We start from the raw sequence: 22,136 nt of genomic DNA on the forward strand, positions 1-22,136 counted from the left end.
TCAAAGATTACTTACTCAAGACTCTGGAGCCAAGTTGTTCTGACTCTACAGCCCACGCTCCTTCTGCCACACCAGGTCACTTGGCTCCTTGTATTAAAAACTTCCCACCTGTAGCACACAGACCTGCCTGTAGTCCCAGCTGCTCAGAGGCTAACACAAGAGGATCACTAGGGGCAGGGTTAAAAGGCCAACCCAGGCAACATCTCATGAAAAGACTGTTGACTCAGCCCCTACTCCTAAACTCAACATGAGTTCTCATTATGCAGCCCTGGCTACCCTAGGACTCAGAGATACACCTGCCTCAGCCTCCCTTGTGTAGGAATCAGTCTTGAGGCACCACCACACCTGGATGGGTCTCTTGCTTAAGGCGATTGAGTACAGACTGACAAGGAGTTAGATACAAAGTAACTGGGGAAAACTGCAGCTGCATCTTGGTAGCTGTGTCTCCTATTAGAAAACCCCTTTGCGGTTAAACAGCTTTGAAGCTGAAATTATGCTGTCCTTGCTATATCAGAAACTAAGGTAACTTTCTCACTAAGTGCATGAAAGAAGGGTCTGCATTCTCAAAAGATCTAATATCATTACAGTATCAATTACATTGTGCTTTTGACACCGTCAGCTATTGGAAAGAGAAAGCCCAAAAGGAAAAGCCTCCATGCTTGGGGAGGGGGAAAAGGTCACCTTGCTCCATGAACATTCTATCACCTCATAAATATTCAGGAACTTTAAAATTGCAATGTAGAATGCATTGGGTTGCAAGTCACTTTGGGACAGCCTACTCCAATCTCTTTTTGGAAGTGTTTGTCTTAACCTAAGCTGTCCCTTGAAGCATTCAAAGAAAAAATTAACACTATGACTGCTAATGTTATTTTAAAAGATACTGTTGTGTTATTTTAAATATTTGCACTTGATGGGAGCGTGGCAGCAAGGATCTCATGTAGGACTGGCCTCAAACCCTCTATGTAGCCAGGATGACACTGAAACTTCTGATCATGACTTCACCTACCTAGTGCTGGGATTCCAGATATGCACCACTACACCAAGTTTTTGCAGTGCTAGGGATGGAACTTCAGGCTTCTTGCATGCTAGCCAGTCCTTCCTATTATGTTATATACAAATATTTTAGTTATCAGACTTTCCAATGGAAGCCTGACATTCTATTTTGTAAAATTTGCTTTTCATTTTGGCAAACAAGATGGGATTTTCAATAACTTCATAGCATCGATCAGTTTTATCTGATTATATATATATTTATATATAATAAAATAAATATATTAAAGGAATATCTACTAAAGTTCAATTCAAATTCCCTGCAAAGTATGATGGATATTTTATTGATAGTCCTGCTTACCTAACTGCTAAGTGCAGGTAAGAAGGCACCAAATAAATATGTAGCACTTAGTTATCACCAGTATCACCAATTAACAATTTACTCAACAAAAAGTGTCAGGTATTCTTCTAAGTACTAGATGCATAGTGATTTGCAAAATAATTCTGCCTGCCTAAAGCTGATAGTGTACTTGTGGGGCTAGACATTACCCAAGAAATCACATAAGGGAGTAACTACAAAGTGAGCTAAAAGCTATACAGGAACACAATATAAAGAATCTGCCCTAGAGGCACTCAGGAGGTAGAGGCAGGTGGATCTCTGTGAGTTTGAGGCCAGCCCGGTCTACAAAGTGAGCCCAGGACAGCCAAGGCTACACAGAGAAACTCTCTCTCAAAAAAACAAAACAAAACAAAAACAAAACAAAACAAAACAAAAAGAAGCTGCCCTAGACTGGTTCTGAGAAAGGACTCTGATAGAAACTGCATAACTAGGATGGGCGTGGGGGAGGTGGGGAGAATATGAGAGGCAGACATTTGCTATCAGGTTTAAAGTCCTGGGAAATATAGTAAGTCACACTGTCAAAGATGAAGGTGGGCTTCTGTGTCTACAGCACAGCAAACTTGAAAGCCGAGGGATAAGAAAACCACGGCAAGCATCAGAACGGTTTCTGGAAAAGGGCTTCTACCACTACTGTTACTTGCAAGTTCTAAAGCATGCCATACTTGGGTTATTACTGCTGGGTCCATAGTTTGCTAAATAAACTTTTGTATTGGGAGCTAAACAAGTAGTTGAAAATAGGAGTCAAATCCCATTGCCTTTGCTCCTACACTAGGCTGTCTAAGCCAATGTCCTAAACAGGTAACTACTGCTTCATAATGATTATTATTCAATACTTACTCATTTAACCCTTAATTCTGGAGGCACGGTTCTATTTTTGTTCAGATGAAAATGCTAAGACTCAAAAACAGCTAAGTAACTTGCCCCAAATCACAGTGTTTAGTCAACTGAGTAATCTCAATGCTTAATTTCCATTTTGTGTGCATCCAGTGTTAGAATTCACACATATAGACGAAGAAGCACATATTCAGGAATCCATGTCTTGGTCATTTTCATATCCCAGGCATTCATGTCCAAAGCCTTCCCTTCCCATCTTCAGGCTTGCTATCTAGAACCCTGCTCTTTCCCTGAATTCTATTTAAGCAACTCATTCTCAGCGAAGCCTGCCTTCCTCGTCCTCCAATCTAAACTAATGCCGTCATGACAGCCTCCAGTTTCTTCCTTGGAACTTAGCACTCTTTGAGCCTATGTACCTACTCAGCATCCAACACCCTGGGGGAGAACGGCTCCTTGACCAGTTAAATCTCCGCCAAGTGCCTAAAACTAAGTACATCCGTGTTTAATGAACGAAGGGAGGAGAATCACCTCACAAGCTTTCAGTTGGTTCCATATCGTATTTCTCCACATCACCATTTTGGAGCTAGGGATGTAATTCAATGATAGAGCCGTTCCCAGCACCACAGTAAGAAAAAAAATAACTAACAGCACCATTTGCAAATTACTTTTGAGGCTCGCAGAGTAGCCCGGACTCCATTTTCTGAGAACAGTCCATCAAACAATGCTGAGCAGAGAAGCGCGGTCTGGCAAGAATGCCAGGCGTCCCAATATCATTGACTGACACTGAGCCCGCGAGAGGGATTCCGTCCAGTGTCGTGAGGAAAACGCGAACCCCGAGGAGCCTCCGCGTACCAACGAGCTCTTGCCTCCAGGCCTCGCCATGGGCTCAAAAAGCATCCTCAGGTTCCCTGGTCCGAGACCTACCAAGCTGCTCCCACGGGCTCGCCCTCCCGGCCTCACACCCTGCACTGGCGGCCCCCCGGGGACCTCCCTCTACTGCCTGAACCAACCAGCACAGCTCCGGGGGCGGCGCCGCAGGCCGCGACCCTCCCATACGGGGGGCGATTGGTCAGCCCGAACGTCACTCAAGAGGTCGCGCCCTGCCCACGCCTCCCTCCCGTCCCCTCCACCCTTCCAGCCAGGAAAAACGGCGGTTGGGCCGGGGTGGCAGCCAACGGCAGGCCGGGAATGCTGGGGGTGAGGAGCGGGGAAACACAGGAAGAAGCGAGCGGGCCAAGAGCGCGGAAGGGAGCCCGGCCGGCCGGCTGGCGCCGCGGGGACAAGATGGCGGCGCTGGCGGAAGGCCAGGCGTGAGGCGGGGCCGCGGACATTCCCCCTCCGCCCCCGCGGCGCGCGGCCGGCCCGGTCAGGACAGCGGCTCTCCGGGCTCGGCCGCAGGCGGGGAGGGGAGTGGAAGGGAGGGGAGGGGAGGGCGCGGCCCGGCCCACTATGCAAAGCGCCCGCCGCCGCCGCCGCCGCCGCCGCCACCGCCCCGTGGCAAAGGTAAAAGGCCGCGTTCAGCCTCCGCGGCCTCCATGGCGGCGCAGGCCCGCCCTCCGCCGCGCCGTCTCCCCGCGGCCCGGCCCCGGTCCCGGCAGCTCGCTCTTACCTCAGGGTCGGGCGCCACAACAGCGGCGGAGCAGGTCCCGTGTCTGCGGCGGGCGCCCCCGGCACGGAGGGCAGGGCGCGGGCCGGGCCAGCGCCGGAGGGCAGGAGCCCGGCGGGAGGGGGGGTGGGCTCGGGCGGCCGGGACGCCGCGGCGGGCCGGTGCGGTACGGGGCGGCGGGCTGGGCCCTACCGCCGCCGGGGTCGTGGAGGGACCGCGCTTTGTTATTGTTTTTGTCAGTGAAAGGTCAGAGTTCGTGACCCCGGTGCCGCTGCCGCCGCCGCCCGCGCGCTGGGAGGAGGAGGGCGAATGTTCCTCTTCCTCTTCCCGGCGCCAGCCTCACCGCGGCGGCGGGGGGCGGGCGAGCACGCTATTGGCTGAGCGCGCGCGCGCACCGGAACGCCGCTGCAGCCGCCGGAGCTGAGCGCTGCAGGCCTAGGCCGGGCAGGTGCGGGAGGCTCCCGCAGGTTCCGCTTGGCGGACTGAAGAAACGGGCCGTTAACTGGCGCCGCGCCGAGAGGTCGCCAGCGGGCGGTTTCCTTGGGAGGGCGCCGAGCCACCGGCTCCTTTCCTCGGGGTGGATGGTAGTTTTTGTGTTTTAAAGCTCGGAGGATGGTGCCTGCTTCTGGTCCGCCCAGGCAAGTGTGCGGATGCCCCGGGCTCATTTTTAAAATAACTGCTCAACCTTAGAGCCCAGGCTTGTGCTGTTCCGTGCCCCTCAGCTCCGCGGTTTGTGTGAAGCAGCGTTGGCACGCACTGGTTGCATTCTGGAAAGCCTCTGGCCCCTCGATCTCACAACTCCCAGGCTATGCTTCTCAGGTTGGTTTTGATTGGGCTTGGGAAGGTGTCGCCTTTCCTCCTCGGTGCCTGCCGGGCAGTGTTCAGCCACTCCCCCTTGGTCACCATGCTGTGTAGATTTAAGATATTCTACCATCTGATAACACGCACTCTCCCCTCTTGCTCATTAGCAATAAATGCTTCAACATAAACAGGTTAACCAATTTTTTTCAGTAGACTTGTAGGCTTTCAATAGGGTGACTCCAACTCGGAGTATTCTGCCCTTAATCTTAATTGAATTTCTATTTGGGGGTAACTGTTTTGTTTGGTTTTTGGTTTTTCGAGACTGGGTCCTGGACTCACTTTATAGACCAGGCTGGCCTCAAACTAAGAGATCCGCCTGCCTCTGCCTCCCAAGTTCTGGGATTAAAGGCGTTTACCACCACGCCCGGCAGGGGGAGGGAGTTTAAACACACTCCCCTCCTCACCCATCGCCTAGGAAGGTGGGAGGAGTATCTCTGTGCCCTACAGATTCTGCAGCTGAAAGGACCCTCCACGGGATCGGATAAAATGGCACGGAAGGTTTCCTCATTTATAGGACATGTGACCCAGAAAGCTCAGTTGTATGTGGGCTGCTCTAGGTAGCCCACTTATAAGTCCTTTGATTATAAAAGTCCAAGTAAGTATGGAATGTTCTGTTATATGCTTTTCCAGAAATTTATGTTTGCAGTACAGTGTAAATACTGTATTGGGGCTTTTGAAAGAACATTACAGTTGTACAAGATTTAAAAATAAACCATAATGCATTTACTTTTCTTGGCTTATAGTTTTATTTTTCGTTAGTTAATATTCTGGCTCTGCAAATGCACCATTCTTAAGCATCATTCGTAAACTGCCACTCATACTCGGGAACTGGAGCCTACTTTAAGTAACCACCCCCAGTGCTGTAAGCACAGTAAGCAAAATCAGGCCTCTTACCATTCCTTTTGAAACTACTAGTTGGTGAAGTTAGTCAGGCGTCTATTGGCCACATTTGCAATTAAGTAGCTTTCCAGGTAAATTGTTTAAAATTGTAGCAACTTCTTTCTTGAAAATAACACTTGAATCCACCTGCACAGCTACATTGTTATCCGCTAACAGGTGTTTATAAGCTGGGGTCAGCAAGGCTTTGTAACATTTTAATTCATTGTGGCATCACACAAAATGGCACAATGTAAGATGGATTGTATTATATGGATTGTATACTTGCCTGTGGGTTCCTATTAGTGAGTATCCACATTTGAATTTGTAGTGCTTTGATTTAGGAACAAAGCTTCTCTATGTAGTTCTGGCTGGCTTGGAGCTTTCTATATTTAAAAAAAAAAAGTGTGAAGTGCAGGCCTTTACTCCCAGCACTTGAGAGGCAGAGGCAAGTTGATCTCTTGAGTTCAAGGCCATCCTAGTCTACATAGAGAGTTCCAGGACAGCCAGGGGTACAGAGAGAGACCCTGCGAAAAAAACAAACAAGAACAAACCCAAAAAACGTATCCCAGCTCACATCAGTGCACCTGTCCTGCCCACTGAGTGCTGGGATAAAAGCCCCACACCACCAACTGCTTTGTCCTTGCAATGCTTTTGACGTTCATTACCAGCCTTTCATAAGGTTTGCCACTGCAGTGGTTCCACTTCAGAACTACCAGGCTCATTTATTCTGAAGCAATGTCAGGTCACAGTGTCTGGCAGGGCTGGCAACAGCACTGCTCTTGAGCACCACACATTTTCTGATATGTCCCAGGCTTAGATCAGTGGTCTCACTGCCAAAATGTATGATAAGGTAAGCCAGTTTTTCAAATGGCCCAAGTTAGCCAGGCATGGTGGCACACACCTTTGATACTGGGGTCAAACATCAATGCCAAAAGCACCTTGGGGAGGAACAATTTTATTTTGCTTATATTTCTAGATCACACAGTTCCTCATAAGAGGTGATCTGGGCAGAAACTCAAACAGGATCAGACCTGGAGGCAGGAGCTGATACAGAAGCTGTGGAGGAGTGCTACTTACTGGCTTGCTAAGCCTGCTTTCTTATAGAACCCAGAACCACTGTTCCCAGGGGTAGCACCATCCCAATGGACTAGGCCCCTCCCTATCAACTGCTTAGTAAGAAAATGTCCAACAGGCTTGCTTACAGCACAATCTTATGGAGACATCTCCTCAATTGGGGTTCCCTCCTCTCAGATGACTATAGCTGGTGTCAAGCTGGCATAAAAACTAGCCAGCACAGGATGGAACCCAGGGCTTAATGCTTACTAGGCAAGCACTCTCCCAGTTGAGCTACATCCTCAGCCCAAAACAAAATTGTTTAACCTTTCAAAAATGTACTTTTAGAAGAATCTTTGTTTTTTAAATTCTGACCATTTCTGTAGATTGTTCTGTCACAGGGACTGGGGCTCTGGGAGTGAGGAGTGAGAGAGACTGCACACTTCTGGATGAAGGTTATCTGAGATACTCTCCACAGCCTGGAGAGATGTACTCTGTCCCGTTTCTCAGCCATGATGGTGTAGTGTGAGTGCGGAGGCTTCCCAACAGCAGTGTGTGACACGACCATCTCCAAGTTGTCTCATCTTAACCTATGACCTCAGTAAAACAAGGTCTAGAGATGCTCCTGAGCTGGGATGTGGGCTGGGACTTCGCTGACTCAGTGACCGCCCCCCCTCCCCCCGAGTGAGTGGTCTTTTTCATGGTACCAGTATAATTTGTGGTCAGTGATTGATTGATTCAGCTGTGGCCTTAAGAGCAGGAAATATAACTGGTATTTCATCTTTGGACCTAATATGGAACAGACACTTTTACCATCTGCTGTTATTTTACGCCTACATCTAAGTGAAAACCTAACTGAATGAACATCAATTAAGGTGCCATTAAGGAACAGACATTGCCTTTCAACAAACCGCTTTTGTGGTAATATAAGCAGCGGTTTCAGGCCACAGTGCAGCTCAGTGACAGGGAGCTTGCCTAGCAAGTAAAGGGCCCCAGGTTCTGTCCCCAGCACTGCAAGAAGAAAGTGTTTCTTTTTTTTTTTTTTTTAGACTGATAGCGTCTGTATTTTCTTAGAGGGAAGGCTTAATAATTACCTTTCATAAGTATGTAGGAATGTAGGTTTTTTCCATAATGGCTTATGCTTTATTACTATGTGGTAATCATTTCATCAGACTTCTCTTCATGTAGCTTGTATAATTATTATGTGCTTGCAAAATAAACACGAAGCTTGTGCAGTTGTCGTTAGGCTTATTGTTAAGAACCTGGAATTAGAACAGACAGCTTGAATAACAGACTGCCTGTTCCCGGCATGTTTACCCTACTTCATCCTACGGCAGTCTCATAAAGTGCACGGTATCGTCCTGTTTTTACAGCTGGAGAGGCCAAGGCCCAACACAGGGAGTATGACTTCCCCAAACTCATGTGTTGGCAGCTAGAACACTTACTAATAGTTATTTCTGCCCTTGAAGAGCCTGAGAAAACTGCCCCACCATCATGTTTCTGTCAGAGCTGGCCTCTGTCAAGGCTACTTAGGGAGGACACAACTTCTGTTTAGCTGACCTTCTTCCTTAAGAAAACTGATGTCCCTGAGATGGATTGGTGACTCCAGAATACAGGGACGTGGGAAGTACACACACACACACACACACACACGAACTGTCTTGGCCTGAGCCTCAGATATCTTAGAGCTACAGAGCTTGTTTTGGAAGAGGCATGAATCTTGAGACGCTAATGGAAAAATAGATCACATTGTCAGGAAGATGTACCTGCCCTTGGTCCCCAACTCTCAGAGTGAGGGAGGTTGTGGAGTGACTTTGTGTTCTTGATGGTTGTGTAACTAGGAACTCTGAAGGCCGGGGAGTGGCGTGGAGCCCCTGCCTGAGTGGTGCAGGTCTAGCAGCTGAGTTTTAGTGGAGCATGAGGCATTCCAGCTCCCAGCCACATCTGTGTCCCGGTCCTCAATCTCTTATTATTATTTTTTTCTATAGGAAAAAAAAAACTGCTGCTAAGTGGAAGTACCGTTGCTCATCTGTGTCATACAGGATGGAGATCTGCATCTCTTTACAGTCCTTAAGCTAATCCTGTCTTTGGCCCCATCCTGGCCTTGTAGGCCTGTGCCTCAGTTCTGACCTCTCGGCAGGATCCTTTGTATGCAGCCCTGGTATTCCCCGCTGCAGAGACCTGTATTCCTCCTGTGCTATGATGTGACATGCTCTTACAAAAGTTATGTTTTTTCTGTACTCCCTTCCTGACGTCTTCTGGATTGTGTGTTTATTCATTGTCTTTCCTCTTTGGGAACGGAGCCCAGAAATACACATTTTCTGGCTCTTTCTATGTAACATCCAAATTGTATAGCCTAGAAACCAACATACTTTTCTAGCAAATTACAGACGGGACTTCTAGGATCAGATGAGTGATGGCCAGACCTGGAGTCACCTTTGTCTGGTTGATGCTCTCAGTATGAACACCAACCTGTGGCCTTTGCACATGGCCAGCTCCATCACAGAACAGTGGACCAACAGTGAGACTGTCACAGAAAACAAAGTGAAATTTTTATTCCATATCAGTTCCTCTGCTTGCTTCCTCCTGAAGCCATCATCAAGGCCTCAAGGGAGGGCATAGGAACCCACCACCCTTGGGGGAGGCTACTATTTAGTCAGGGTTCTCTAAGTTCAAGGCCAAAAGCTTTCATGGGGGAGGGGGGCTGGGGGACTGGAGGGATAGGAACTAATGGAACAGTTGCCTAATGTGCACAAGGTCCTAGGTTCAGTCCCCAACAATACGCATTTGCATGCATGCGCACGCATGTATGTCTTACAAATTCACAAACTTTGCACATATAATTGAAACAAAAATTCACAGATTAGTCCTGGAAGACACTGGAGGCCCACAGCCATATTTCTTTTCTTCTTCAGAGAAAGAATGATCACATGCACACACATGCGTATGTGTGTGTGCACATGTGTCATGTATGTGTCAGGTATAAAAATATGGCACCCAGCTTTCATACCCTTGTCTTCCTATGTGCTTTGCTCCATAGCAGCCTTTCCCCTGTCCCTGTGGAGGGGCTACCCTTCCTTTCCCCAGTGGTCATGTTTGTCAATTCTCACAATACCCCTGAGAAGCAATCAGAACAGGGTGAGTCTGCCAGCATTCTGCTCTGCAGACACTATACCTTTTCCAGCCGATGGCCCTGAAGTGTGTACAGGGAACTTACCATAATTGCCAGGGTTTTGTGTCAGTGGCCAGGCGTCTACAGGAAGTATCTCTAGAGTCAGGTCATGTGAAAGGAGACCACTGCTACTGCTTCAGTGAAAGACTAGCAGATGGGGTTGCTTGTCAGACAGGGTCTCACGTAGCCTAGGCTAGTCTCAGACTTGCTCCAAAGCTGAAGGTAAATTACTGATCCTCTGCCTCTCTGAGTGCTGGGATTATAAGCATGTGCCACTGTGCCCAGTTGTCGCTGTACTGAGGAATCAAACCCAGGGCTTCACGCATGCTTTTCAAGCATTCTGTTGACTGACTTACATCCCTGGGCCTCCATGGTGAGTTCTGAAAAGTGCCCGGTCCAACCACCAGCTCTCTTGCACTACAGCATCATTTTCCAACCCCCTTGGGGCTCACCTTTCTTCTGCAGATCTGAATATACACGGCTGGCAAAGGTGTTACCCACACACACACAGCACTGCCAAAGCCAGAGCTAAAATTTCACTCACGGCTGGCAGGCAGCTTAGGTACTGCCTCGCCTCCTCTTTCTGTTTTCCTTCTATCCGCTGATAGGCAGAACCTCTGAGGCACTTGGAGAAGCCAAATGTGTGAGCTGCACTCCGTATCGACTTACCAGAGGGGGAACCCCAGGGTTTGGCCCTGTGTGCACCACCAGAGGAGGCACAGGCCAGAGGCTCCCATCTGAATCCTAAGGCAATCCCCCCAGCAGCTTCCTGTTTGGTTGATCCTCTCAGGCAGACTTGGCACTTGCAGATCTGCGGTGTCTCCTCCCAAGACATGCTGCCCTATCTTCTGTGAGTTCCCAGGGCACTGAGGTACACTGTGACCAAGTGTACTCCTCTGGATGGACCTGTGTTCACTCCCTTGCCAAACCAGACTTTGACCACAGCTATCAGACATCTTTTCACACACAACACAAATTCCTTAAGAACATTAAGAAGTAGATCAATTTATTAGGTTACTAATGCTTATGAATTCATCTGAGAAATTTTACTTTTAAATCAGTGAGAAAAATGTACTAATTCCTGAAGTCCCTTTGTTCAAAAAAGTGTGTGTGTGTGTGTGTGTGTGTTAGTTGCATAAAATGTATGCAGGTACCCAAGGAGTCCAGCAGAGGGCAACAGACCCCTGGATCTGGAGTCTATATTGGTTTTTTGAGACGGGGTCTCTCTGTATTAGCCTTGGCTGTCCTGGACTCACTTTGTAGACCAGGCTGGCCTCAAACTCACAACAATCCGCCTGCCTCTGCCTCCAGAGTGCTGGGATTAAAGGAGTGCACCATTGCACCCAGCGAAATATAATTTTTAGGCGACTTTGGAAGAAAGAGCCTGTGGACTGGCCATCTGCAGCTGGTCAGTATGATTTGCACTGTGAGCATCAGGCAGTTCCTCAGCCTCCACTCACAGAAATCTAGAGAAGCTCTTTGGAAGCAACCGTGGCAAGGCTTTGCTTAGGGAAGGCAGATGGCAAGTGTAAGAGCCCAGGAAAGTGACCCATTTCAAACCCTCAGACTCCTCATCTGCAAAGGTCAAGCAATAACAACATCTGCTTACTGAGCTTTGGGGAGGACTAAAGGGCACAGCAAGGTCAAGACATCTGGTATTTCTGGTTGCTGAAAATCACACAGACCTCAGTTACTGGTGATTGACAGTTGTTTAACTAACGATTATCAACTCAACCCCTACAAGACACTCAAGCAAACATCTTACAGAGGATCCAACTAACTGACCTCTACCTAGTCTATCACAGATCATCTCTAAATCCATGGTAAGGCATAGCCTTTTCATGCTACTAATCCAAACTGTAGTGTCCGTCCAGAAAATTTGAGCCAAAGGGTGAATACTGATGGTAATTCTCCAAGTTAATGTGTTGACTGGCCTCGCTCTACTTCAGGAAGCGAGTTGGGTTGTAGGCTCAGCCTCAGTGGCCTTGGTCCACACTAGGGCTTCTCTGCTTAGTGACATTTACATGACCACATCAGTGAGATTAAGAAAGGGTACAGAGTAACCAGCCATGCCTGGGCTGCTGGCCCTCACAGCTTCCTGCATGGCTGTGCTCCGAGATAAGCCATCATCACCTGTCACCCTCCTCCCAGGCCTCCGCCTGGACCATGCCAGGCAGAGTTTGTCATCACCACCAGAAAGACTCAGAATTCTCATTTAGGACCAAACTGTACCCCAGCCAGCCCTGCCATTTCTCCCAGGCTTTAGTGACAGGCAGACTCCTTCCTGCTTCTTCAGACCAACAGAGCCTAGAGCAACTGCAATATGTGGAAAGCCACTAAGCCTCAGCTGGTTATGACCAGTCAACACATTAACTCCACCCCCTCTTCCCCCCCCCCCCCCCGCAAACAAGGCCACCTGCATTGAGAAAAGATTCTCAACAGGCAAGACAGTGCTTGAAAGGTTCTTCAAGATGTTGAAGATACAGGGCCAGGGCCAGCGTCACTGCCACCCACTGTCCTGAGAAAGAGGAAATTCTTCCTGTAATAGCCCTTGCCGTGTCTGAGCAAGACCTATGGACGCGCTTTTGTTAATATTCAGTGTGTACCTGTCCTCCTCAGCTTGTGAGACATTTTGGCAATCTTCTGTGGCAGAAGAAAACAGCAGGATCCCAGGTGCTCTGACAAGTGGCTTCTTTTCTTCCTGGGCTACACAGCACAGCCTTTGCTGGGGTATACAGTGCGGGGCTGCTCTGTGCATGCCTGGGAGCAGGAGCGTCAGGCAGCATTGTGTGGCATCACAGCTGGTCATATCTGCAGCAATTGGACCCAAGAGACAAGCAAACCCTCATACCTGGTGAGGTGGCTTCATCCCCAGGATTCTTGGCAGACTCAGTTGATAGCAGATATGTAGCACAAGAATATATATCCTAAGTCTAACAGGTAGGTATGATTCTACAGATATATAAGGTAAAATAGTTTTAAAAGGTCTTCAAAAGCCTCAGAGACCCATAGAATATGGCGTTTAAAGATGTTTTTATTATTCTAAAGATTCTTTGACAACAAGACAAGTCAACTCCTGACAACACTCAACCTGCCTCAAAGAAGATGATGAACATCAAAGAACCTCCTTATGGAGTTGGCTTCAATGTGGCAAACCAGCCACTGGGCAAAATGTCCTCGTTTCTGCCACAGACAGAATTCTGCCGAAAAATGGACAAGCTTAGATGTAGGCAGAGTTGACAGCCGAACTCTGCCAAGACAGAGTAAGCAAGTCCTCAATAGTTCCTGTCTCACGAATAAGTCTGTCAGAGATATTGGACTAGAAGGCCGAAGAGGAGGTTCCAGTGTTATAGAGTGTTGAGTGACTGTTCAGGCAGTAAATTGCCTAAGTCATTTTTTCATTTTGGAGGCTGCTAACCTGCACTACCAGTTCAGTAAGGCATTTAAGTTTTATTCCTTCTCAAGTCTCTAAGGGAGGTTGAAGACCAGATAGTTTAGTTTTACAGTCAAGGTTAGTTGTTAGGCGATAAGATCTTTTTAGATCAAGATAGATGATTTAAGTTAATAGAGATGAGATATGATATATATTGATTTTTATTCAGAAATTTGGACCTAACAAGATAGGAAAGATGTTTACTTCATTTGACAAATACAAACAGCCAAATCACTATGAATGTAACATTTATATAACCATGATTGTTTCATAGTTCTACATCCTGTATGTAGTTTGTTTTATTCATGTGTAATAAAATAAATGTGTATGTTAAGAAAAACATGGATATGTGAAATGGGCTGGACAAAGAGAAGGACACAGGGGCCACTGTGAATGGTCAGGAAGAGGTAAGCCGGATGCCAATACTCAGAAAACCATGGAAAGAAGAGGTGACAAAGATCCAAACAAAAAGGGCCTGGCCCAGTCACATTGGAGTTGGGGACTGTCTTGGTGACCCTGCCTGTTATGTTTTATGGATAATCCAGGTATTTTTAATCAAGGTAAATATTCCCACAGAAATAAAAACCCTACTTGAGTATCAAAGGATGTTATAGGGTAATAAAATAAAATGTCAGGATATGAGCCAGCTTCATCCTGGCCTAATGTGTGAGGCCTTGTGTTCCATAGCCAACACTGAAAAACTTAAAAGTAAAACAAAATAACCAGAAAAAAAGAATAGAGGTCCTCAGGTGACCTTGGGATGTGCTGTCTATCACACTTAAGAGCTAGAAAGTGATATAAGGCATGTTAGGGATGCTCCCACTGTCTAGACAGCAGCCTAAGTGCCCCTGGTGGGCACCCAAGATGGCGACAGCACTGACTAACATACTGTACTGCTCCTGTGTACACATGGGTACCTTCCCCCCCCCCCCCAGACAGGGTTTCTCTGTCTAACAGGTCTGGCTGTCCTGTATTCACTCTGTAGACCAGGCTGACCTCAAACTCACAGCGATCTGCCTCCCAAGTGCTGGGATTAAAGGCGTGCACCACCACGCCCAGCTCACATGGGTACCCTTGATCACGTGTAACACACCAATTAAGACCATGGGAAATTACTACTAACTAGCAAAGTGGGATGCTAATACTATAGTAAAAATGACTGGAAACTTATGCACTTTTATTTCTAGAATTTTCCATTTAATATTTTCAGTCCACAGTTGACCTCCAGCAATTGAAATCACAGAAAATGAAACAAAAGCAAAGGGGACTACTGTACTCAAGTTCTGCTCCACTCTGTAAAGGTTCATGGATTTTGGTGGCCCAGTCACATGTGAGTGACTCTGGGAAGGATCCTAGGGTAGTGACACCCTCAGAAGTTAACAGGAACAACTCGTCTGTCTGTTCCACTTGAATATTTAACTATATACTGACCGCAAAACATTTAAAAAGGACTGCAAACTAGAAAAAGAAATCCCTGAACAGATTTAATGTAAGTAAGTCTTTGAAATGGTGCTTTGTACAAACCCCTCCCTTTTTTTGTAGGGGGGTGGGGCAAGGCAATAAGAGATTTCAGAAAATGGTGGCAATTATTTCTTTCAATTGCAGTGAGAGTGAGGAATCCTGTTCCTCCTCCTGCAGTTTGTAAAATCCATCCAGCACAAAGAACTGTCCAGCAGGAGGTGGCTCTGCCTCAGGTGCCCAGAGGGAGATGGCACTGTCTGCAAAGCATCTTCAGTTCCGAGGTAGCTCAGCTTAGGTGTATAAAGTCTCTTCCAGCTGCCCGTGCCTTTGTGCTGGGGAAGCCATCTGCCCACAGCACGATCAGTGTGCACAGTGTGGACACAGGAAGGCATACGGAAACTTAAAGCAGAGGCAGATCTTCCGTGTTTGAGGGATCTGTGCTGCCATAGTGGGCAGACCTGGTGTGGCGCTGAGGATTCTGGGAGGGAGGGAGCCACTCTTGTTAAGATATGGACGTACAGGTGGCAGGATCTTAGGAAGGGAAAACCCTCCCCTCCCTCCTTAGCCTGGCATGCCACAGCAAGGCTGCAGGAGTCACTTTCCACAGCAAGTGAGTCCATGGCCCAGTGTGCAGCAACTCCAGACACAGCGCTGGTGGCTGCAGCTCAGCAGGATGGTAAAGTGCTTCGATGGGCAGCTGTTACTTTCTGGCTGGTTCCCAAATCACCTGAGGCACCATCTGGACATTACATAAAGTGGAAGTGGTCCTATTCACCAGGAGTAAAACCAGAAAAAGCCAGTTCCTACTAAAAAGCCCAGGTTGCTAAATGCCCTTTTCTATTGCCTTTCATGTCTTCAAGGTACTACGTTTTAACTCACTTTTAGATAAGGGTACAGTTTGTGATGGGGGTTGGGAAACATGGAGGCAGAAAAGAAGAGGTTCATAAATATCCCTTAGGGTTCCACCCGTGAGGGAAAAAGTCAAGCCCCATGCAGAACCCACACGTGCATCCAGATGAGCTGAGACCAGGAGTAGCTTCTGGAAGGGTTCACATGTTAATGTAGGAGTCTGTTGTAAGTCCATGAGCTTGGTGCCTGCTATAACACACTGGCATCTTCCATGGCCTCTATCCACCTGTGAAACAGAAGACAGCACTGGGTATCTATGTGACTGGACTAGAGTCCTGGTAGTCTGAAGCCAAGAACTGTGCCATGTTTGTATCTATTTCCCAGACATGTTTCCCACATTTAGAAAACAGCCTGGGACAGTGTGAGAGATGACTGAACCAACGCCCACCCATATAAAGGAATCATGAGGGTCTCAGTCCCAGGGCCCAGAACATGGAGGCCTACAGTCGTGCGAGGACCCCCAGGGCCCCGGTAGAATAATGCAGGATAGCACTGCATCACGGCAGACAAGGGAACGGAAGACTAGCTGTTGCTGGTACCTCTGAGCAGAATTGCTGTCCTCTGCTTTGAAGCTATAAAACAGGGTTTTCTTGTGATAAAGATGAAAAACAGGTCCTGCTTCACTGCTACCTTCCTCCCTTTCTGGGGCAATAGTAAAACCCAGCAGAGGTATGCTCTCCATGGCCACTTTGTCCTGCAGGGGACAGAAGGAAAACCTGATGTTAAAACCACACCCAAAGCCCCGCCCCACCCCCATGCCCAAGGCTCAGGAGCCATCATAAAAGGACACTGAAGGGATAAAAGAGCTGAAGGATGGGGAGGAACTCTGTGCACTGCTCTTCTGTACGTGGCATAGCCATCATGTCCTGAACTCGCTGCAGCCATGGTCACCAGCACAGGATCAAGTCAGGTGGAAATCAAACTCATTGGATGCAGCGGGTGACATGCGCGGACGGACACACACACACACACACACACACACACACACACACACACACCAGAGGGCATCAACGTGGAGAAGAGGGGCATTGTTATGGGGTGTTGGTGGAGGAGGGGGTGGATAAGATCAAGGTACATTGTATACAAATGTGAAATTGCCAAATAATAAATAAAAGATTTTTTAAAACCCGCACCTGTATCAGCCCCTAGCATTGATCGTTGCCTCCAGTAGAGGAGCACCTATGGGTAGGGCAGATTCTGATCACCGGTGCTTTCAGCCAGCACCAGTCCAGGAGAAGAAAGAGACTTCACAGGTTCTGATGGTAAACTAGGGTTGCACATGCTCAGTGCCATTATCTTTTAAATTCTCTACCATAGACAGAGAAGCAATATCCCAAGATCACACAGCTAACATAGAGGAAGAGCCAGGATTTGAACTCACAGCCTTCCAGCTTTCTTCCGACAGATTGAAGTAGTCAATGACTTTGTGTCCCAGAGTTTGTTCAAGTAACACATTCAGTGTGCATTCTGCCAAGTCTTTTGCCTCAGCAAAAGCCTTTCAGGGTCTAGACTATGACACCATGAGCCCTCATGAGATGGACCAAGAGAACACACAGGACATGGGAAATACAATGTTCCGTGGAAAAATCCAAGGTCTTTACATATGAAGAAAGTAGATTTTTATATAGATGAAAAAAATGCATGTTTATAAGTAGCAAAGACTCCATAAAGCACACCTGAGAGAGAGAATCCAGCCCAGTGGAATGGTAGCTGCAGGAGGAGGAAGGGAGCCAAGCAAGCACCTGCTACTGAAGGTGCCTGGAGAAAGCACCTGGCAGATGGCAACTTTGCTCAGACATAGTGTCTTGCCAAGCTAGAATTCCCCTAGCCTGACAGATTACAAAATGCCCTGCCACTGTCCTGGCTTGTTTTGTTTGGTTTTTGGTTTTGGTTTTGGTTTTGTTGTTTATAAGACAAAGCTTTACACTGTAGCCAAGGCTGGCCTGGGACTCATGGTAATTCCCCTCCCTCAGCTTTCTTGAGTACCAAAATCCATTGGCATGCACCACCACGCTCTGCTCTCAGTCTTGTCCTCTTAGGAGAGGGCCGCTCTAAGCTGTGCTCCAACTTTCAGTTTGAAAAGATGAGGCCCTATCCTCCATGCAAAGTCCCACTGTAGACAAATGAACAAAGGTCCTCTCTGTCTGTCTGCCCCTCTGCTGGCCTAGTGCCTGAAGATGAGACACACACTGACCACCACAGCTGCAGATCTGTCGAGAGGGAGGCAGGTCACCTGAGAAGGCCTAGCCCCAGGCTGGTCTTCCACCAACAGTTGGGGCTTCTTTTTTTTTTTTTTTTTTTTTTTTCTTTTTAAAAACATTTATTTATTAATTCATTCTTATTACATCTCAATTGTTATCCCTTCTATCCTCTCATTCCTCCCTCCCTCCCACTTTGACCCTATTCCCCTCCCCTATGACTGTGACTAAGGGGGACCTCCTCCCCCTATATATGATCATAGGGTATCAAGTCTCTTCTTGGTAGCCTGCTATCCTTCCCCTGAGTGCCACCGGGCCTCCCCATCAAGGGGACGTGGTCAAATATGGGGCACCAGAGTTCATGTGAAAGTCAGTCCCCACTCTCCACTCAACTGTGGAGAACGGCCTGTCCCTTGGCTAGATCTGGGTAGGGGTTCACAGTTGGGGCTTCTGTAAGTCTGGGCTGTACAGTGGATTTGGCTCACGGAAGCCCCCAGGTGGTAGAACCTGGAGATGGAAACCACCTTATTGTCCAGCCCGCTGAGCCTCCGCGGGACTAGCCAGCAAGATCACACCGCCACAGCACACATCTGTCTACCCTGGGAGCAGGCTGGGCATTAGGCCTCTCCAGTTTGGATTTTATTTTTGAGGTAGAGGCTCATATTGTCCATATTGTAATCATTATGTAGCTGAGGAGGACCTTGAACTTCTGCTCCTTCTGACTCAGCCCTAGAGTTACAGGCTTCCGCTGTCATAGCTAGGCTCTGTGGGCTAGGGACTGAACCCCAGGCTTCCTGCATGCTGGGCAAGTGTTCTACAAACCGAGTTGTAACCCTACTCCATCCTTGTATTTTAGAAACTAAAAGCAGTATGTCCTATAAAAGTAACAACGCCCTTGTATTTAGATGCCTCACAGGAGCCCCCGGCTTTTTTTTTTTAATTGGGTTTTTGGTTTTGTTTTTTTGAGGCAGGATCTCTCTGTGTAGTCTTGGCTGGCCTGGACTTGCTTTGTAGACCAGGCTGGCCTCGAACTCACAGCAATCTGCCTGCCTCTGCCTCTGCCTCCCGAGTGCTGGACTTAAAGGTGGAGCAGTTTTCTCTGCGCTGCTGCGTGCTGTCCTAAGCAACCAAGATAGAGAACAGAAGCGAGTTTTCTCTTGTGACCTTGTCCTGGCTGCTGAGCCTGTGACATTTAAGTACTCTGTGAGTGTTCACAGCCAAACTCCGACATAAAAATTTGATTACCAGCCCAAGAGGTCCCAATGTCCAGGACTTGTGCCTGTAGGTGACGTGATACATGAGGACCCCAGCTGGCTGCCCCTTGCTCCCCACCCCTACTGTCACATACATGCTTAGCACAGGCCTCCCTGAGAGACCAGCTGCAGAAAGAACCCACCTCACTGGCCAGGTAGGTGTAGAGTACTTTGCCCTTGATGACAAGCCAGAGTTTCTTCCAGCGCCGCTTTCCGCTCTTACAGCGGCTCAAGTAGCCGCTGATGGCCGAGCCCTCTCCTGACGCCGCCACCTGGTGGAAGGGAAAGCAGGCAAACAGTCAAAAATGGCTGGGCAGACCTTTGGCAAAGGCATGTGAAAGCTGATCAGATCTCCATGCTCTTGTGCTCAGCAAAGCTGCCTCAGGGTCTAAGAAGCAGATATAAAAGTCTAAATCTGCCTCCACCCTTTTTGGGACACTACACTCTCCCAGGCTGCAGGACTGTTTCGACATCTTCAGCTTAGAGTCTCTCACACATAAGAAGGAATCTTGTACCAATTACCTAACAGGTACGAGGGCAGGGCACTCCCGCCTGGTGGAGTAAACACAGGCCTACTGTGCCATACTGCTGCCGGTGCTTAGGTGACACCCTGCTGCACAGGCTCTGGTAACACTGGCTAACACCGAATGGGGTTCTGCTATACTGTATGAACATGCATGAAGACCTGCACCACAAAGCAAAGAAAACCAAAGAGACTCCCCCAGTTTGGCCGGGAGGGATGCAGTCCAGGGTTTCCGTCAGGCTCCGGCAGTAACTATGGATACTACTAGGCAATTTACTGACTTCTTGTGGGCCTCCATCTTTCTTACTAGTATACAGCATAAAGTATCCTGACAGATACAGTGCCTGGCCTGTGGTGAGTGAGCTGAAAAGCAGCATGGCCAAGTTTAGGGATAATTTCCTCATTTTACAGACACGGGAACTGGAGCACGTAGGAACGAGGGATTTCCTGAAGTTCAGCCTCCTCCCCACCCCCCAACTTAATGAAGGATAATGCCAGGGACTCTGAGCAAACATTCAGGGCTTAGAACCTAGACGCTACAGCCAGCTCACACTGAAAAGGAAGCTAGGGTTAATTTCATCCTGGAGCAGGGCACAAGACTCCTAACTTTTGCGTGGGCCCCTGCCCCACCTGCCTTGACGGAGCACCTCCCCAGAACTGATTCTGTAACCTTCTGGGAGCTACATGTTCGGGTGCTCACACTGGTTCCCTCCACTTGCCCCTGGGTACTGTGGCAACACTGCAGAGGCACAGCCCCAGCAATGGGAGAGGGTACTGGGAGCGGAGCTCTAGGGTGCTCACCATCTCCTGGATCCTCTACTGGACCAAAGGGCGGGCAGAAGTAAACAAGGATCTGTGAACACGTTTTTGCATTGCGAACATGTGAACGTTCCTCGAAGGCTCTATAGGAATTCTGGTCATGGCTGGAAAGGTAGAGAAACTCACCTCTGTTCTATACTGTTTTGTATATGTTTTTAAACCAGGTATGTACCATTCTTAAGTGACCATAATTTTGCACATTATCAATAGGCAGGCACTGCACCACTAAGCTACGCTTTGACCATATTTCCAAGCAATTCAGTTGGTGTGTTAATGCTGGTAGGTTAGTGGCTAAAACAGCACCCACTCACAGATTTCGCTCCCTCACACATCTTCACGCCCTGGCTTGATGCTGAACATTAACGGGGACTTAGATGAAGCTGGCCACGCCTCTTGGACAGGCTCTACTCATGGGCACACACTGCTTGGGGTTCCTGCCTGCAGGATAGACCAGTGTTCAGCCAGTTTTGAGGGTTCTTACATAGTCTCATAGCCTCAGGGAAGCTCGGCACCTCAGCCGTCTCCTCCCCACAGCCTGGGAACACATGGGGCTCACAAATGCTGACACAGGAGAATTAACTGTGACTGCAATTCACCAGTGACCTGAGCAGGCCCTCTGGTCACTACTTCTGTGCTATGAGGCAGGAGAAAAAGAAAGACAAGGGGGGGGGGCCCAAGATGCCTCCCAAGCTCCTCTGCAGCTCCATAGGGGTCTCCTAAAGACAGAATTATTCTTAGCGCCAGCTGGGCTCATTCTTACATTCTTTCCTGGCAGGAGTTCTTTTTGTCCAGAAGAGCCTGGCCAGGCTGGGCACAGGAGGATCCGAGCCTCCCCTCAGAGGACAGGAGCCTCTCAAGCCACTGTCTCCCATGTATGCCTTACCTCAGTCAGGGCCGAAGGGACTTTCTTCTGCTTCTTGAAAGTTGAAGGGCTAATGCTGTGGAAGACGGAGGAGAAGGAGCTGCCCGTGGAGAAGCGGGACGGGGACAGCGGGAAGCTCATGCTGACCGGACGCTCTGCAGAGGTGAGAAGCCAGGGGAAGGGTTGTCTCCCTCCAGAATGCTGGCTCAGGTCCCTCCAAGGCTCATGGGGGCGGTGGGAGTGGGAGTCGATGGGACCAGGTTGGCTGGCATGCTCCTTACTGCTGATGCTGTGCCATGGCTCTAGGGGGGGGGGTGGGGGCTACTTTCCCAAGATACTGGGAAGCTGTCCTGAATCCACCAGCAGGAATATGTGTCCCCTGAAGACCTTGGTGTGGCCTCAGGAAGGCCCAAGATACATCTGCTGTGCCTCCTTTCCGATGCTTCCGCCCACAGCCTATCACTTAAATACCAAGTCTCAAAGGTCAATTTAGCTTCTTTTTCCATAACTCACAAGCCCTTCCTAGCACCCTTCCAAATACGCTAAAAGATTCCAAAGACAGCAGGCCTGTGGAATACTCCCAGTAGTCCCGCTGTGGGCGGGGGCTTTGTGGGGGCACAGTTAGTAGCACATACTGCTCTTGCAGTGGATCTGAGGTTGGTTCCCAGCACCCACATCAGGTGGCTCACAGCTGCCTTTAACTCCAGCTCCAGGGGAATCTGATGTCTTCTTCTGGCCTTCCGGGGTACCAGCACTCAGATGTACATATCCATACAAGACACGCATAATTAAAAATAAATCTTTTAAAAAAAAAGTTCCACAGAACATAGGCCTATGGAATACCCTAGAAGGATCCTCCATGGTGGACAGCCATTGCAGCCCT

At 48.5% G+C, this 22,136-nt stretch overlaps 2 protein-coding genes across 10 annotated transcripts in view; both read right to left on the reverse strand.

Moving 5' to 3' along the window:
* The window catches only part of NR2C2 (nuclear receptor subfamily 2 group C member 2), a 71,967-nt gene extending 65,160 nt beyond the window's left edge, over positions 1–6,807 (reverse strand). For 2 of the 6 annotated variants that reach the window (XM_084764954.1, XM_084764955.1), the window contains exon 1: positions 3,834–6,807. The gene's annotated coding sequence lies outside the window, so the exon portion shown is untranslated. Of the gene's footprint in view, positions 1–2,752; positions 2,851–3,833 lie in introns of those variants that run through there. The other 4 variants (XM_084764950.1, XM_084764951.1, XM_084764953.1 and 1 more) reach the window with 3 other exon arrangements.
* A 7,577-nt stretch (positions 6,808–14,384) lies between these two features.
* FGD5 (FYVE, RhoGEF and PH domain containing 5) overlaps positions 14,385–22,136 on the reverse strand; it is a 97,640-nt gene continuing 89,888 nt past the window's right edge. For all 4 annotated transcript variants that reach the window (XM_084764932.1, XM_084764935.1, XM_084764934.1 and 1 more), the window contains exons 18-21: positions 21,275–21,408; positions 19,193–19,321; positions 16,138–16,292; positions 14,385–15,824 (exon numbers count right to left, since the gene is read on the reverse strand). In XM_084764932.1, the coding sequence (XP_084621058.1) occupies positions 15,788–15,824; positions 16,138–16,292; positions 19,193–19,321; positions 21,275–21,408 (455 nt within the window). In that variant the 3' untranslated portion in view covers positions 14,385–15,787. The remainder of the gene's footprint in view (positions 15,825–16,137; positions 16,293–19,192; positions 19,322–21,274; positions 21,409–22,136) is intronic.

The sequence above is a fragment of the Acomys minous genome (genome assembly GCF_964271855.1).
Source record: "Acomys minous genome assembly, chromosome: 17".
In the NCBI taxonomy this organism is placed as follows: Eukaryota; Metazoa; Chordata; class Mammalia; order Rodentia; family Muridae; genus Acomys; species Acomys minous.